Raw genomic sequence first — 16,636 nt, 5'->3', positions numbered from 1 at the left:
GGCTCCTGTCCTGTTACTTGTTTTCTCCTACGTCCAATGCACATCCCACTTGTCTTTCTAAGTGAGGATTGATCATCTTACCCCGGGTCCTCTTTCTTGTTTATCATTCTGAGTGGTATCCCAACTCATATAGACCTATACAATATGATTAACATAATGAAATCTATACAGCTAAAGAAGATAGACAAGAAAGATTACATTTTCTTTATAGAATTAAGATAGGCAATGTCCAGGTTGTCCTAGGAACTTGTGTTTTCAGGCTGGGTGTAGCTCAGGTACCACCCAGCCTTCTGAAGGCGCTGTGCTTAGTCCCTCACAGGGCTCGTTGCGGTGCAGACTGCCCTGGACAGCCCTGAGTGTTGTCCATCAGAGAGATGCTGCGATGGCTACAGTGAACAGCCTCTGTGGCCTTCTCCCCTGGTTGGCGAGTCTCTAGGTGAACGTTCTGAGTGCCACAATCTGAGATTCATGGAGATAGTATGTTTAGCATGGATTTCTTCACGTAATAGTTAAGAAATAAAGGACCCGCTCTAGAGTCTGTTTAGTCTGGATTTGTGTTTCACTAGACACAGTCATTTGGAATGAGTTTCTGTGTGTGTGTGTGTGTGTGTGTGTGTGTGTGTGTGTGTGTGTGTGTGTGTTGAATGCTTTTTAACTCACAGATTCTGTCCACCTTCTACTCCCAAAGGCAAATATCATCCCTTATACCCCGGGTTCTTGGCAGCCTCACCTGGAATGGTGGCACATCCTCTGACCTCTTCACCTAATTTTCTGGGACAATCAATGTTGACGGCTTAACATTGAAATTTAAGTTTTTGCGTTGTTAGAGGATATTCAGTAAAATGGTTTTTGAGTTTTATTTCATTTTTTTTTTCATGTTAGAATCTTTGGCTGCATCTTGTATAATATCTGCACATAAATACCATTTGGTTTAAAGTGGGTAGTTTTTCAACTTTAAAAATTTGTTGTTTCATATTTTTGAGGAAGAATCAACTCTGCTACTTTGCATGTACTGATTTTTAAAATGCTAGTTTCTTTTGAGGGGCATATAGAAAAAGTGAAAGGGGAGGGGGCATTCCAGTCCCTTTCCTTCCTGCACTCCTGCATCCTGGCCTCGCTGGAGTCCCTTCTCTGACTCTCTTAGATCTTTTGATTTGCCCCAAGGATCTTTATCTGGCCCGCATTGTAATGGCTGGGGTGACCGTGGGCCCAGTCAGGAAAAGAAGACTGAGCTAGGGAACTGATGGGGAGATGGAGCACTCCATGCTGGAAACACCAGTGCTACCACGCAGGTGACCCCACCGCTCAGTTATTTCAGAACATTCCCTCACAGGTCAGCAGGTAGGAAAGCCCAAACCTGAATTTCTTCCATTTCTCTTCAGACTCTTACCCTTTCTCCAGCCACCCATTTCCTCTTCCCAGGAAACCTGTCTTCTCGGTCAACCAGCTTCCTCACTTTACCCTCCAGCTCCATCCACATTATCCTAAAAGTGGCATGACTTCATTCTTCTTCCTGCTTGAATAAAACTCCACCATTAGCACATACTACATAGCACACACCCAGTATGCGCACACATCTGTCGACAGGCACCTAGGCTGATTCCGCATCACACCCTGTGAATACCGTTGTGATAAACATGGGCACGAAGGCGTCCCTTGAATGTGACCTCACTTCCTCTGGGCGCGTACCCAGGCCTGGTGCACAGAATCCTGGGGTGGTGCTGTTGTGCACTCAGGGAAGAAGTTCCACATGATGGTGAAGGCTGGAAGTTCGTGTTCCGGGATATAATGAATTTGTGAGTGCACTGTTTTCCCACGTAGGAATCGTGTCGAGATAAGAGGCCTGAACCAGAGTCAAGTGCTCCGGCGGTGCTGGCAATGTGTGCTTTGTAGCCTTGGAATCAGAACACTGTCTTTTGACTACTGTCTCTTAAAATAGCAGCTCTTAATTAACTCAGTGAGCTGTTAGATGGATGGAACAGCTGTTTAAGATTTATGGAGGATTTTAACCCTCTTTTATAACATCAGGACCCAATTTTACTTTGAATTGTTTTTTTTTTTGAACAGTTAACTATCCATCTGGCGTAATGGTTTAATTTTTTTCCTTCTTAAGGGAGGATGGGGGTTCTTCCCAGCAACAAAGACAAAATAAACTTATCTTTAAAGTGGAATAAAATGCACTGTCTTGTAATTACCATATGGATCTACTGGACCATTTTCTAAACCCTAGAAGCAGATGGTGTGTTAGTGATCTCATTCTGTATTAAAACATTGTACTGATTCATCTTCCAAAGAATTGGATCATTGTTTGTAAGTATTACCAAAAATACTAAAAAGATTAAAATAACAGTTGGGAATGTAGCATGTCAAGACACTGAGTTCAAGCCCCGCCCCGCCCCACCCCACCCCCAACGTTTAAAATGATAAGAGTATAGGACAGCCTGTAACTCCAGCTCCTGGGGATCTGACAGCTTCTGCTGGCCTCTCTGCCAGACACGCGGTCCACATAAAGCCGTGTAGGCACATACATATGTATAAACAGATTTTTAAAGGGTGCGATTACCTGGGCGGCTGCTGTAGTAACGATGGCATCGTTTTTAAGTTGGCCCTTGTCTGGGTTACTGTTGCACTACTGTAAGGAAACGCCATGGCCAAGGCAACTTATAGAAGAAAGCGTCTAATTGGAGGCTCGCGGTTTCAGAGGGTCATATCCTGGCCGGGAGCAGGGCGGTGGGCAGGCAGGCGCTAGGGCAGATCTGCAAACTCACACTTGATCTGCAAGTTGGAAGCAGAGAGAAAGCAAGACTGGGCCTGGTGTGGGCTCCTGAAACGTCCAAGCCCAGCCCCGTGACACCCCTCTTCCACAAGGCCACAGCTCATGGTTCTTCCCCAACAGTCCACCAGCAAGGAACTAAACACTGTGTGAGCCTCCGGAGCCATCCTCATTCAGACCACCTCAGCCGTTTCTCAATATGTAAAAAGTGTGAAAGACACTCGAGAGAGACACCTTTCCTGTAGCCCACTTTTAGCTTTCCAGGAACACAGTTGAAAAAGCCAGCAGAGCCACCCTGTGCGCTCTTGTCCATAAATGTGTGCGATGAGTCACTGAACAGATACCAAAGGCAACTGTACATGTGTTCCGTATAGCTGCTGGTCAAACCTTTCTGCCCCCAGCCGTGGGGCTGGCTCCCCCAGGGTGGCTGCTGGGACCTTGCCGGCGAATGTCAGGGTTTCCACATGTCCAGGTTCTTAGTTCTAGAACAAGGCCTTCCCAGTCTCTGCTCGTGTTCCTGTTCTGTGAAGTGTCTGATCTGGCTAAAACTACAGTAAGCTACACCCAGATTTATCTTTGTCTCGCTTTCTCATTTTTAAGCTTTCTTTACCAGCTTGGGCACTCAGTGCAATGAAACTATCAAAGAACTAGGAAACGAGCCTGTTTTCTCTTCGAATGTTCTCGTCTGTCTGTCTGTCTGTCTGTCTGTCTGTCTATGGTGGGAATGGGGGCCATCAACCCAGCTTGTGCTTGCTCAGCCAATATTGTGGTGCCGAGCCTTACCCAGCCTTTTCTCTCCCAGGGTTATGGAAGACGCTCAAGGTGCCGGGCGTATGGAAAACATTCAGCATTTTAGAAGAAATTACTCTGTTACTTTTTTTATGTCTCTTCGTGTTCCCTCATTCTCCACTTTTTAATGGATTTCTGTTTTCTCACAAAATAATCTCTAGTATTTAAAATTTCAAACCTAACAGTTAAAGGCTAGTTGTGTAATGTTCCTCCAAGATGCCTTCTGTCTCAGACTACTTTGAAAAAGCTTTCAAGTTGTAACTGGCTGAGGCTACCTTCCCTGTGCCCCATCCCCTTACACACACACACACACACACACACACACACACACACACACACAAGATTTTTCTAATTATTTCCCACTTACGTGTGCATATCTGTGCAGTGTGTGCCATGGGCATGGATGCCTGTGGAAGCCAGAGGAGGCTGCTGGGCCCCTGAAAATGGGTTTGTGGGTGGTTGTGGACCTGATGTGGATGCTCCAACCAAACTCAGGCTGTCCAAGCAGTAGGCGCGCAGTGAGCGCTGTATTGGTCCACCTTATCAGTTTCTGGCACAGTCTAGGACAGTGGTCTCTCTATCAATAATTTACACTAACGAGGCTTTTTTTTTTTTTTTGCGGCAGCCATATTGTTTTGTTTTACTATAATGCTCAGGTCCTCTGTCTTACTCATCTCCATTTTTCTCTCTCTATTTTCAGGGCAAGTTTATTCGAATCAACTTTGATGTAACTGGCTATATTGTTGGGGCCAACATTGAAACATGTATCCTTTCTCACAGTTCAGTCCAAAGTAATAGCTTCATTTTTGGCAGCCTTTAGTCATGATATCATACCTAGTGGGAGAATTAAGCGACATTGTGACACACGCAAGTGCTTTCAGTTACTGATTATCAGCTCCAAAATGGCATGGATAATTTTGGTGCTGTTCTCTAAAGCTGGCCACAGAGGCCCGGAAGATGGCTCGACGGTGGACAGCTCATTGCTCTTGCAGGGGACACCGGTTCCAGCATCCAGGTCAGACAGCTCATGACTGCATGCCGCTCGGTTCCCAGGGGGCTGGCGGCCTCCTGTCCTCCGTGGCTGGCCTGCACAGGGTTCTCAGGAACTCACACGGCTCCGATGTATACTCAAAGAAGTAAACAACACATCTTAAAGACAGGCACAGACTTGTGGGCCTGCGGGTAGAGACTCCCATAGCTGTGGTATAGACTGGACGGCTGTGGTTGTTTGGCCACTGTTTACCGCTTTCTCTTTCTTTAAATGTACATCGGTATTTTGCCTGCCTGTGTGTGTATGAGAGTGTTAGAGTCCCTGGACCTGGAGTTACAGACAGTTGTGAGCTGTCGTTTGGGTGCTGGGAATTGAACGCAGGTCCTTCGGAAGAGCAGCCAGTGCTCTTAACCACTGAGCCATCTCTCCAGCCCCTACCATATTCTTAGGACAGCCCTACGCTGTGCCTCTACTCAATGAGACAAACCTATGAAATTATGGAGTTAAGTTTTATTTTGTGTTAATACAGTAAGAGCAAAACAGAACATGACAGATGTATAGAATAATCCTAAGAAGCGTCATTGTGTAGGTGGCCCGAGGGAACAATAGGTGGCTATGAAACAAGTTTGGGGCGGCCGGGAACACAGCTCAGTTGGTAGAGCATTTGCCTAGCCTGGATCTGATCCTGTCTTGAAACCTGCCGTTTGATTAGTGAGGTCGCTTTCCCATGCAGTGCCTGTCTCCTGGCTCACGTCTCTGCCTGTTCCTTAGTTGTAAACGTGTGATAGTCTGGTGTTGAATAGCCTCTACCTTAATCAGCCACATTCGTTGTTGGTTTTAGCTTTCTTGCCTTCCCGTGTGGTTCTGTGTTCTTTTATCACAGCCTGTGGCGCTGTGTGCCGGGTAGAGTAGCGCTGAGGTTGAGGATACTCCTGCCACCCTTCAGATCCCTCCCAGCCCAGCGAGTCGAGCAGATTGGCAGGAATCATAGGCTGCCCCTTCTCGTACAGCGTTCTCTTCTTTAGAGTGCTTCCCTGCAAGCTGCTGCGCAGCCAGGAAGGAAGGCTGTGGGGGCACTGCACTGAAGGCCCATCCTTAACCGGCTGCTCAGACCTCCTGGAGAAGTCGCGTGCTGTTCGTCAAGCCAAAGATGAACGGACGTTTCACATCTTTTACCAGTTGCTCTCCGGAGCAGGGGAGCACCTGAGGTGTAAGTAATGGGGTTCCCCTCTACATTCAGTTACCTTTTTCACTGTTGAACTTAAGAGGCAGCTGTGAATTTTGCCTTGTTAGCTTTTGAGATTTTCTTAAGTAAAATTAGAGTTGGACATGGAGGCACACACCTTTAATTCCAGGACTTGAGAGGCAGAGGCAGGAGGATCTCTGTGATTTCGAGGCCAGCCTTGTCTACATAGAGACATAGAGAGTTCAGGCCAGCCAGGGGAATACATGGAGCTAGAAATTGAGTAGGGGAGCCTGCAAGGAGTCAGAACTCAGTTATACACAGTATTGCTAAAAAGAAACCAAATACTCAAGATGACACATTTGAAGAGAATAAATAAGGCTCCGGGGTTTTCATCTGCAGACAGGTAATGACTCTGCAATTGGAATTGATCAAAAGATTGTCAAAGTGTTGAAAGAAGGTGAGGGGAAGCAAACAGTGAGAAGCTCAGTGAGGTATAGTTAGAATCGGAAAGGAGTGGTCTGTAGGGATTCTCTACGGAGGAGAAAGAGAGCTTAGTGGGGCGGCAGGGCAGGGGTAAGCGGCCCCACCTGCTGTGTTCTGTCACTAGTAAAGACCATCCCTGAGCACCACTGAGTGTACTCGCCGAAAGAGCGTTCTGGCAGGGCCTGGCAGGGCTCCTGTGGAATGAGTGGCTGCTGGGGGCATCCCTTAGCCGCCTGTCTCTGGTGGCGGTATAACCACTGAGCAGACCGGCCAGGGGCCTGGGCTGCCTCCATGGGAGAGCCTGTGTTAGCATGTACACGGCGCGTCCCCAGCATCACAGCTGGCCTGCAGGAAGCTTCTCCTGCACAGGGCTCGGGGGCCTGACCCCTGCTGCCAGATATTGAGTTCATGGAAGTGTTGCTGTAGACCCCAGGGGAATTGCTGTACGCTACCTGCTGAGATCAAAATACAGACTAAGAGCTGCGGAGCTTTCATTCAAGTGATGGTGAAAATATTTACAGCTGGAATTTTTACTTGTTTCTCTGCCGCCCGGTTTCAGATAGAAAACCGTACAGACCACCACAAACAAAACAAAACAAGCTAAAGCCTGCAGGGTATTAACCATGTTCGCCTCTTTTTCCTTCACTGAGACAAGCACTGGGAAACTGTACACTTGACAGTGTGTGAAGGAAGGGAGCTCGCGCCAGTGATGGTCAGACGGCAAGCCCCCTCCTGAGCTCCCCGTGTCTGGAGGGAGAGTGTTCCTGCCTGTAACTACATTTTCCTCATTGTGTTTTCTTTCAGCCGACTTGCTCCTTGAAGGTTTTAATAACTACAGGTTCCTCTCCAACGGCTACATTCCCATTCCTGGCCAGCAGGACAAGGATAATTTTCAGGAGACCATGGAGGCGATGCATATCATGGGCTTCTCCCACGACGAGATTCTCTGTACGTGGGTTCTAAGACCGCGCCTAGCTGTTAGCGTTCCCGGGAACTCGGTACAAACAACTCAAGTTAGACAGCGGGGAAGGGAGTCAGAGCTGCCTTAGTTTCATGAAGAATTACAAAACATTGCATGGAGCCAGCTCTTCACACCATGTAAGTTAGGGTGTGTCCCTGCTGCGTTTTGATTGATTTGTCTTCTTTTCTGTTTATCGCTTTCCAGCAATGCTAAAAGTCGTGTCTTCAGTGCTGCAGTTTGGAAACATCTCTTTCAAAAAGGAGAGAAACACCGACCAGGCTTCCATGCCGGAAAACACAGGTAAACAAAAGAACGTACTTTTTCCTGTTTCCTCTGGCTGGAGCCTGACGTGGGTCTCCCTGTTCACTTGAGCCTGGCCTCAGACCTCAGTCCTCTGCCTCACCTGCGTGCAGGGATGCAGTGCGCCACACTCACTGAAAGTCTAAACACTGGTCGTGGCTGGGCAGCGGTGCCCACCTTTCACCCCAGCACTCGGGAGGCAGAGGCAGGCAGATCTCTGTGAGTTCAAGGCCAGCCTGGTCACATCACTCACCATTGAAGTGGTCTTTTTGGGGTAGGAGGATGGCTCATTTGCTAACATGCTCACAATGTAAGCATAAGGACCGGAGCTCTATCCCAAACCTACAGGAAACAGCCAGGTGTGGGCCACGCACTCGTAATCAAGCAGTGTGGACAAGGTGGGTCCCTGGGGCTCCTGTCCAGCCAGCCTAACCCTGTCCATAACCGCTGGGTTAGTGAGAGGTCCCGCCTCAAGTAAGGTGGGCGGCACCGGAGTAACAGCACCCAAGGGTGCCCTGTGGCTTCCATGCACACATGCACACGTACATGGACATACACATGAGCACATGCCAAAAACATATCCCTCTCTTGGTAGCCCCTTGAGGTTTTATAATTGTTTATTTCTGCGTGAACCCTGAAGGAATGGCTCGCCTTCTATATCGTGGTCCCTATTTTTATTTTTGAGGCAGAATTTATCTGTGTAGCCCTGGCTGTTCTAGAACATACCGTGTAGACCAGCTGGCCTCAAATTCCCAGGTATTCATTTGCCTCTGCTTCTGAGTAAAGGCGTGCGCCACCTTATGGAGGTCATGGTCACCATTTCTTGACCAGGAAATGGGCCGTCTTCCTAGAGCTTTTGGCGACTAGGACCCTTTGTGCCATAATCCAGTCACTTAGCTGTATTAGCAGAAGGGTGCGTGCGCCTCCCACTCGGTCATATCCAACTCAGTGGAGTGCCTACGATTTAAGGTGAGACGTACAGTTTGGATCCTGAACCAAGCCATAGATGGCCAAGGCGCTCACTCCTCTAGAAGGCCAGGAGGCTTACTGTCTCTCTGGATCCATTACTGATCCAGAAGAGCAGCAGGCATTTCACCAGACTTAGACCTAGACTTCTGTCACACTTGGAGACCTGAGTTTCTAGAGTTTTCCGGTGCTTAAATGCCATGACTGGAGTTTAGGAATCTCTCGCACTTCAGTCGCACAGAAGCTGTGCCACCTGCTTGGGATGAATGTGATGGAGTTCACCCGCGCTATCCTCACCCCCCGGATCAAGGTCGGCCGAGACTACGTGCAGAAAGCCCAGACCAAAGAGCAAGTGAGTCCGGGAGGGGTGGTCCTTAAGATGTGCTGCCGTGCTCAGCTGTGGCGGACTAGCCTTCCACCAGACTGAGGTCGTAAGCGCATCCTGTAACCATCTTGAAGCTAAATGAATGTTTTGGTTTTTGGTTTTCTGTAGTGATTTGCTTTTTTTTTTAATTCAAGGAATTTTAAATTGATTTTTTTGTAAGTAAAATTGAAATGTCATCTCCAGTTGTCCCCTAGCTGATAAATAATTTGACTGAGAAGTCTTGTGTTTTGTAACAGCCAAACAAGACAGAGGTCACCACTGCGCTGTATTTTTTCTGGGTAGTACAGCAGCAAGAACAGAGGGTCTGTGTCTGCTGTTTGGTTGTGATGGTTTTGATTAAGAAGGTTCGAAGGTGATTTTTTTTTTCAGGGGCAAAATGCCAAAAACCAGGCTAATAAGACAGGTGCAGTTGCCCCAGGTTCTAAGACCAGGGTGTGTGGGGGGAGGTTGCCCGACCATGAGGTGACTGGCCGCAGTTCTCGTTACGTGTCCTCGTGCATCTGTTGAGATGTAGGTGTAATTAAGCAGTCGATGCCATTTCAGGTGTTGGCGTTCTGTGTGGCATCGACATGACTGCTCCAAATGTTTTGTTGAGGCTTCGCCCTGCTAAGAGTTGATGTCTAATTACAGGCAGATTTTGCGGTGGAAGCGCTGGCAAAAGCTACCTATGAGCGGTTGTTTCGCTGGCTCGTTCACCGAATCAATAAAGCCCTGGACAGGACCAAACGCCAGGGAGCTTCTTTCATTGGGATCCTGGACATCGCTGGTTTTGAGATTTTTGAGGTACTCCTCCCTTTTGTTCTTTTTGCTTTCTGTTCATTCTCCCAACAAACATTAAGGTTCATTTATGTGTGAGGTTTAGTGCCAGGCGGTCAGAAATAAACAGGTGCATTCCTTGTTCTTTGACTAGAGTCAGACAATAGACAGCGGATAACCACTTGGCTCACAAATTTGCGCACAGCAGTGAAAGAGCTGTGACACAGAGCTGGGAGCCATCAGAGGCTGCGTGTCCAGGAAGAGTCTGCATTGGTGCTCACGCGTGCGTGCCCGTGCGTGTGAGTTCAGGTGTTAGACAGTCTCGAGCTGCCTGCTCAGAAAGCCTTTCTTTTTTGGGTACAGAGAATCCTAGTGGCTCTGTGGGCGAGACTATCACGGTGAGAGGTTGCTGTGATGCCGTGTGTCTAGGTATAGTTGACCGAAGGAAGAGGGAGGGAGGCCGGTTGAGCCATACCGAGGAGGCCGGGTAAAGGCCAGAGTGAAGAAAGAAAGAGAGAGAGAGAGAGAGAGAGAGAGAAAGAAAGAAAGAAAGAAAAGAAAGAAATAGAACCACGAGGGCTGGAGGGATGGCTGGGCAGCGACACATGTACAGGACCCATGCTGGGCTCCCGGCACCCACAGGACGGCTCGCCACCATCAGTAACCCCAGCGCTGCTACCTTTCCTGGCTAACTCCTTAGCTTCCTAAAGCAGATGTTCTGTTTCTCACGATGTTGGTCTGCTTAGAGCTAAGCCTGGTCGTTCGCAGCGCCTGTAACTTAAATACCTCAGCAAAGCCTGTGGAGTTGCTCTTTCAACAGGCCGCGCCTCTCAGGAGTAGCCAAGCCTCGTGGTAGACACAGTGGCTAAGAAAAACAAAATTTCGTAGCCATATGAAGCTCACTGCTTTGTGTGCTGGGCTTCTAAGGGTGTAATTATGTTTATTAATTAGAATTTAAGCAGAAAGGCCACATTCCCGAAGGAGCAGCACTGCTGGAAAGGGCGGGCCCTCACCTGGTGCTGGCCCGTAATCTCAGCCTTTGGAAGCTGTTCCCCGGCACAGAAGGGTCATGATGGACGTTAGAAACTGGCTCTTGCCGTTAGTTGAATCCAGTATGTGTGAGTCTAAGATTTTTGGGTGCCATCTTCTCCCTTATGGCCGAGGCATGAGATCTGGTAAGCCGTAACCGTTCCATCGTGAGACACTGTTGCATGTGCTTGAAGAGAACCTTCTGCGGAAGGCAGGTCGGAGCATCTCAGACAGGGCTGAGAGGACACCGAGTTTACCAGACAGATTCTGTCTACCATGTCACTAATGCAGTAAATACAAATAAGTAAAAGTGAGGTGGTTTTGTATATTGATAGAGAAGTCAAGAAACGGCATTGAAGTAAGAGAATTAAGGTCACATACATTTTTGACTGCGTAGACTATTTCTAGAAAGGTCACCCGAAGCGAATGATCCAGCTGAAATGAAATGACGCTTATATCAGTGTAGCTCTGTCCATCTAAAATTAATGCCATTAATTTTACAACCAGGTCTTGCCAGGCAGCTGTGCCACACGCCTTTAATCCCTGCACTGGGGAGGCAGAGGCAGGCGGACCTCTCAGCTTGAGGCCAGCCTGGTCTACAAAGCAAGTCCAGGACAGCCAGAGCTGACAGAAACCCTGTCTCAAAAATAAAAAACAAAAAGGAAAAAAAAAACTAACACGAACAAAGCAGGTTTTGCCATGGTGATGTGCCTGAGGGTGGAGAGTATGCTTCCTATGCTTGCACTCTGGGGTCAAACACCAGCGCTGTGATTTATGACTTTAAAGGAGAGCTGAGGCTGGAGAGATGGCTCAGTGGTTAACACTGTTTGCTGCTCTTCCAGACCTAGGGCAGGTCTCAGCCACCAGTAACTCCATCTCCGGGTATCTAAGAGGCCTCTGAGCACCTACATCCACAGGCACACACACACTCTCTCACTCACTCTCTTGTTCATTAATAAAATCTTTAAAATATATTTGGTAGTTTAAATATAGATACTCATTTTTTAAAAAATCTGTTGCATGTAACTGAGAACAAGAGCATGTTTAAACCCAGAGGCAAAACGAAATTCGTTTATATAAACAAATGTACATGTAACTTGTCCTTGTGTGACTTAGCAATATTACAGTGTCGGAAGGCGAGCAGTGTGCCCTTCCAGCATGACCTCGCTCTCAACAGCAAACCAGCCTCCTGGGCTGTGGGATATGGCCTTTCCAAGCCATAAATCTATCTGTGCAGATTGAGTCAGCCTCCCTAATTGAAAGCCACTTTTTATAATGAAAGAGGTCATTTGTGGGTGACCAGGTAGAAGCAGAATATGGGCTGTACTTCCAGGATGGCTAAATTAAGAAAATCCATGTCTTCTCTGCTGAGCAGAACAACCGGGAAGGAGGGAACATGCGCAGCAGAGTAAAGGCGATGGCGGTAGTGAGTGAGGGACGCCAGGACTCATCACAGCAGAGCTGTGTCCCAGTGCTGAGGTCGGACGCCTGACAGAAGGACCTCACAGAACAGCACTCTGAAGCCTCGCACGCGCTGAGAACGTGTGTCAGGCTGTGCTCCCAGCAACCGTCCACACGCTGCCCTTACAAAGAGTTCCCTCTCTGCTCCCAGTCCGCTGGCTGACCCAGGGTGCCCAGGGCCTCCTGCCCTCCCGAGGCTCTGTTGTTGCTCTTCTCCCACCTCACCTTTTTAATTTCTTTTCCTTCGTCTTTCATTAGGAAGCACTGAGATGTGTGGTAATGTGATATAGCTAGCTATTGTTGTTCCTACCTTTCCTCTCTCTTTTTTTTTTTTGTTACTCTGTGCGTGCGTGTGTTCGTGTGTGTGTGTGTGTGTGTGTGTGTGTGTGTGTGTGTGTGTGTGTGTGTGTGTGTGTTACGGTAAAGCACGCACAGAAGTCAGTTCTCTCTCTGACACGTGGTTCCAGGCCCGGCACCTCTCCTCACTGCGGAGCCTCCCCAGCCCTGTGCTCGTCTTTTCCAGTGCTGTGTGGGTGATGGGAGGACGGGCCCTCCCTCACTGTCGTTGTTAGAACTGAGCGCTCTCAGGCACCCCGTTGCTGCCTCGTGAATGAATGGTTCTGAGTGTGCGGGGGGTGACCAGGTGGCTAAGTGTCCCTGTCTTCCCTCCCTGACTGACGGTGGCCGTTCAGCTGAACTCCTTCGAGCAGCTGTGCATCAACTACACCAACGAGAAGCTGCAGCAGCTCTTCAACCACACCATGTTCGTGCTGGAGCAGGAGGAGTACCAGCGGGAGGGCATCGAGTGGAACTTCATCGACTTCGGCCTGGACCTGCAACCCTGCATCGACCTCATCGAGAGGCCTGTGAGTGCCGCTCCCTCCCCCCAGCCGCCGAATGACAGCCTACGAGTGGGCAAGTGTCCCGGCAGCTGAGTGCTGGGTCGCGCTCACGTGCAGCTGTGACCACGCCGCCCCCGTGTGTGTGCGTGTGTTGGGTAATGAGCCCTGGTCCCCACAGACCGCAGAGACCTCTGTGGGCGTGGCGCTGGGTGCACCAGTCAAAGGGCCTGTGGAGCGCTTGGCACCCTGAGAACAAGGCGCATCACATCAATTCAGCTTCTAAATAACTGAATTCACACTCGCTCTTTTGTAAGAATCTTTTATTTTGACAGTTACTTGTTTTGGAAGTAGTTTGAGAGGTCATTCTCTTGGCAGACATGTTGAAGGACAATCTTAGCATCAGAATTTATTTACTTGGTTATTTTCTTGATTTGGGTGTCTGTTGCCTGGCAGTTAGCTTGTGAGCACCAAGCTATTGACTTGACTTATTGCATGTTGGTGTCTGCCCAAACTTGGGGAGGAGTATGATTACCCTCGACCTCACTCTGCTGCCTGGGGGGTTCAGGTCCGAGTCACCACAGTCCTCGCTTTAAGGCAGCAAAGGCAATGTCTGTGGACTCAAATAGCTCAGCAGTCAGGAAGGGGAGTGACAAATGAAGAGGAACCAGGAAGCAGTCTCCCCAATTAGTGGGGTGGTTCTAGCTAACACATTAGACATTTACATTTAAGGAATATGACAGAAAATTTTATTTGGCTTGCATCAAAAATAGTTATTTTACCTTTCAAAGCACCATAGCTATGTATTTAGAGCAGAAGGTCTCAGCGAGCCCTGGCTGAGGAGACCTGCTTCCAGGTTCTGGCAGCACCAGTAAGAGGCGGCAGTCCTCTCCGGAGACACCTCAACCTGCATAAACTCACAGCAAACAGGAGTGCGCGTGGGCAGAAAGGATTTACTGTTTATGTTTTCAGTTGTTCTTACAGATACACAGGTATAACTACTGTTAGATTAGGACAGGGTGTTTAAGATCCTTGACTATTATGCCCTAGAAGTGCAGAGGGAGGGAGCTAGGAGAGCCAAGGGCGTGGCTGTGTGCCTCAGGCGTGGACAGCGTGGGCTCTCCGTGATGCTCAGTGCATCGCATTGAGGAAAGTCAAAGGCCACAGCAGGCCGACAGTGACACGGTCTCTGCAGAAAGGATTCCTAGGTCCTCCGCAACGTGCGTTCCAGTCAGTTCATGCCTGGGTCTGTCATCACGCTGCTTCATTCACACTTGACTACATGCTCTACTTGCCTTTCTGTCTCTGCACATCAGCCAGCTCTTCACCCAGTAAACCGTGAAGCAGTAGATTCTAAGGTTTTCTACAAAAAGAGAAAAAGGAGCAATTTTACAAGAGTGCTGCAGGCTGTGAGCTCAGTCCTGTGTCACGTGCTGGCTGGCCGTCCTGGCACTAGAGCAGGAAACGATGCCCAAAAGTGCCAGTAAGGAGACCTCAGTCATTACACTGAAAAGGAAAGTCAGCCAAGAGAATGGCTAACTTTTCTCTTTAATTAAGACATAATTCACGTACATAAGTGCACCTGTTAAGGCTGGAATTCAGTGGTTTTGTGGCCATCACCACTAATTCTATGCTTTCATAACCTCACCCCACTAAAATATTCATACCCACCAACCCCACATACCCAGCATGGAACCGCTGCTGTGCTTTCTGTCCCTGGATTTGCCAAGGCCTTTAGAGTGACCGATGGGTTATGGTACCACCTCTGGTAATTTATTACTCACTTTCCTGCTGTGTGGTAGAACAGAACAACTTACAGAAGGAAGAGTTTAATTTAGGCTCATGGTTCCAGCGCGATAGGAGTCTATGGTGGAGCCAGGTGCACGTGGGGACAGAGATGAGGGCGGATCTCTGTGAGTTCAAGGCCAGCCTGGTCTACAGATCGCATCCAGGACAGCCAGGGCTACACAGAGAAACCCTGTCTCAACAACAACAACAACAAAAAAAAAACAAAACAAAACAAAGAGTCCATCGTGGCGGGGAGTCGTGACGGCAGAACAGCTTGAGAGTGAGCTAGGAAGAGTGTGTGGCTTTGAAACCTCAAGAACTTCCTCCAGTAGGCCATGCCTCTCCCAGACAGCACCACCAGCTAGGGACCAGTTAGTCAAATGGTAGAGTCTGGGGAGATTTTTATTGAAACAGCTACACTAAACGTGCTGTACTTAGTAATAGCTTCAGATGTTTTTCCAACGAGAAATGGTGCCGCCTACTTAGTCATCACTTAAACAGATGCTTAAGCTTGCTTAGCGTGTAGCTGGCTAGTTGAGCTTTCTAGTCCATCCATCTAGCCGCTGAACCTAAAAGACTGACTTCATCCCTCTACCCTTCCCCACTCCCTCCCCCAGCTCCTCCTGTATTTGGTGCTCTCATGGAGTGTCCACCTGTGGTTCCTTGTATTTAAGGACTTACTTGCTAAGTTAGCCACTTCTGCCCAGTACTTGATGACCTGTGTTTGAATTTTAAGCTTGCTCTGGCTTGGGCATATTCCCAATTCTAGAGATCGGTTGTTTTCATAGATCTTCATAAAGCTGATCATTTACAAGTGAGCTGTCACCCAGTGTCAGCCTCATCAGCCCTCACTGCCTTTCCTTCTCAGGCCAATCCTCCTGGTGTACTGGCCCTCCTGGATGAAGAATGCTGGTTCCCCAAAGCCACAGATAAAACTTTTGTTGAAAAGCTGGTTCAAGAGCAAGGCTCCCACTCCAAGTTTCAGAAGCCACGGCAACTGAAAGACAAGGCCGACTTCTGCATTATCCACTATGCGGGGAAGGTGAGAGCCTGTGTGTGGCTGAGTAAAGCCATTCAAATGCTGTTTGGTGGGGCTGGGGCTGCTCAGCCGGGAAGTGCTTGCCGTACAGTGAGGATCCTCAGCACCCACCTCGGTCTGGTGCGGTGGAGAACCCCTGAAACCCCAATGCCAGGAGTTACCCCAGGGATCACTGTCCAGCTAGTGCGGCTGAAATGATAAGCTATAGGATCAGTGACAGGCTGCTCAAAACATAGGGTGGAAAGTGATTGACACAGACACCCAAGCAGACCTGGGCCTCACACATGCGTGTGTACACCACACATACAGAAAGAACAAACTTCTGAGCATGGGGGCACACGGCTTTAATCTCAGCACTCGGGATGCAGGGCTCAGATCTCTGTGAATTCAAAGCCAGCCTGTTCTTCAGAGTGAGTTCCAGACCTGCCCGAGCTATAGTGAGACCATGCCTCAGAAAGAAGAAAAACTGGGCTGGATGTGTGATTCCTACGTGCAACCCCAGCCCTTGGGGTGTGGCCCTGGCCCTCGGAGTCAGCAGGAGCTGAAAGCCAAGGCCAGCCTAGGTTACGTGACACCTTGTCTTTCTTTTGTTTTTGTTTTTTTTCGAGACAGGATATTATCACTTTGTAGCCTTGGCTGTCCTGAAACTCACTCTGTAGACCAGGCTGGCCTCGAACTCAGATGTCCATCTGCTTCTGCCTCTCCAGTGCTGGGATTAAAGGTGTGCACTGCTATGCCCAGAAAAAGACCCTGTCCTTGGGAAGGAAGGAGGAAAGAAAAAGGACCACTGTTTGTAGGTTTGCCACATTTTGTGGTATAAGGTGATGATGAACAGGTGGTGCCTGTTTTAATATATTATTACAGAAACCTAGCCATTGAAATGGTCCAGC

The 16,636-nt window shown here is 48.7% G+C and overlaps 1 protein-coding gene across 2 annotated transcripts in view; it reads left to right on the top strand.

Annotated features, from left to right (window-relative positions):
- Window positions 1-16,636, top strand: part of Myh10 (myosin heavy chain 10) — a 119,306-nt gene that overhangs the window by 61,875 nt on the left and 40,795 nt on the right. For both annotated transcript variants that reach the window (XM_021642521.2, XM_021642520.2), the window contains exons 7-14: window positions 4,263-4,326; window positions 5,665-5,763; window positions 7,027-7,170; window positions 7,388-7,483; window positions 8,683-8,801; window positions 9,465-9,617; window positions 12,773-12,946; window positions 15,576-15,749. In XM_021642521.2, coding sequence (XP_021498196.1) covers window positions 4,263-4,326; window positions 5,665-5,763; window positions 7,027-7,170; window positions 7,388-7,483; window positions 8,683-8,801; window positions 9,465-9,617; window positions 12,773-12,946; window positions 15,576-15,749 — 1,023 coding nt within the window. The remainder of the gene's footprint in view (window positions 1-4,262; window positions 4,327-5,664; window positions 5,764-7,026; window positions 7,171-7,387; window positions 7,484-8,682; window positions 8,802-9,464; window positions 9,618-12,772; window positions 12,947-15,575; window positions 15,750-16,636) is intronic.

The sequence above is a fragment of the Meriones unguiculatus genome, chromosome 11 (genome assembly GCF_030254825.1).
Source record: "Meriones unguiculatus strain TT.TT164.6M chromosome 11, Bangor_MerUng_6.1, whole genome shotgun sequence".
Taxonomy (NCBI): domain Eukaryota; kingdom Metazoa; phylum Chordata; class Mammalia; order Rodentia; family Muridae; genus Meriones; species Meriones unguiculatus.
This window is presented reverse-complemented; position numbering and strand designations above follow the sequence as displayed.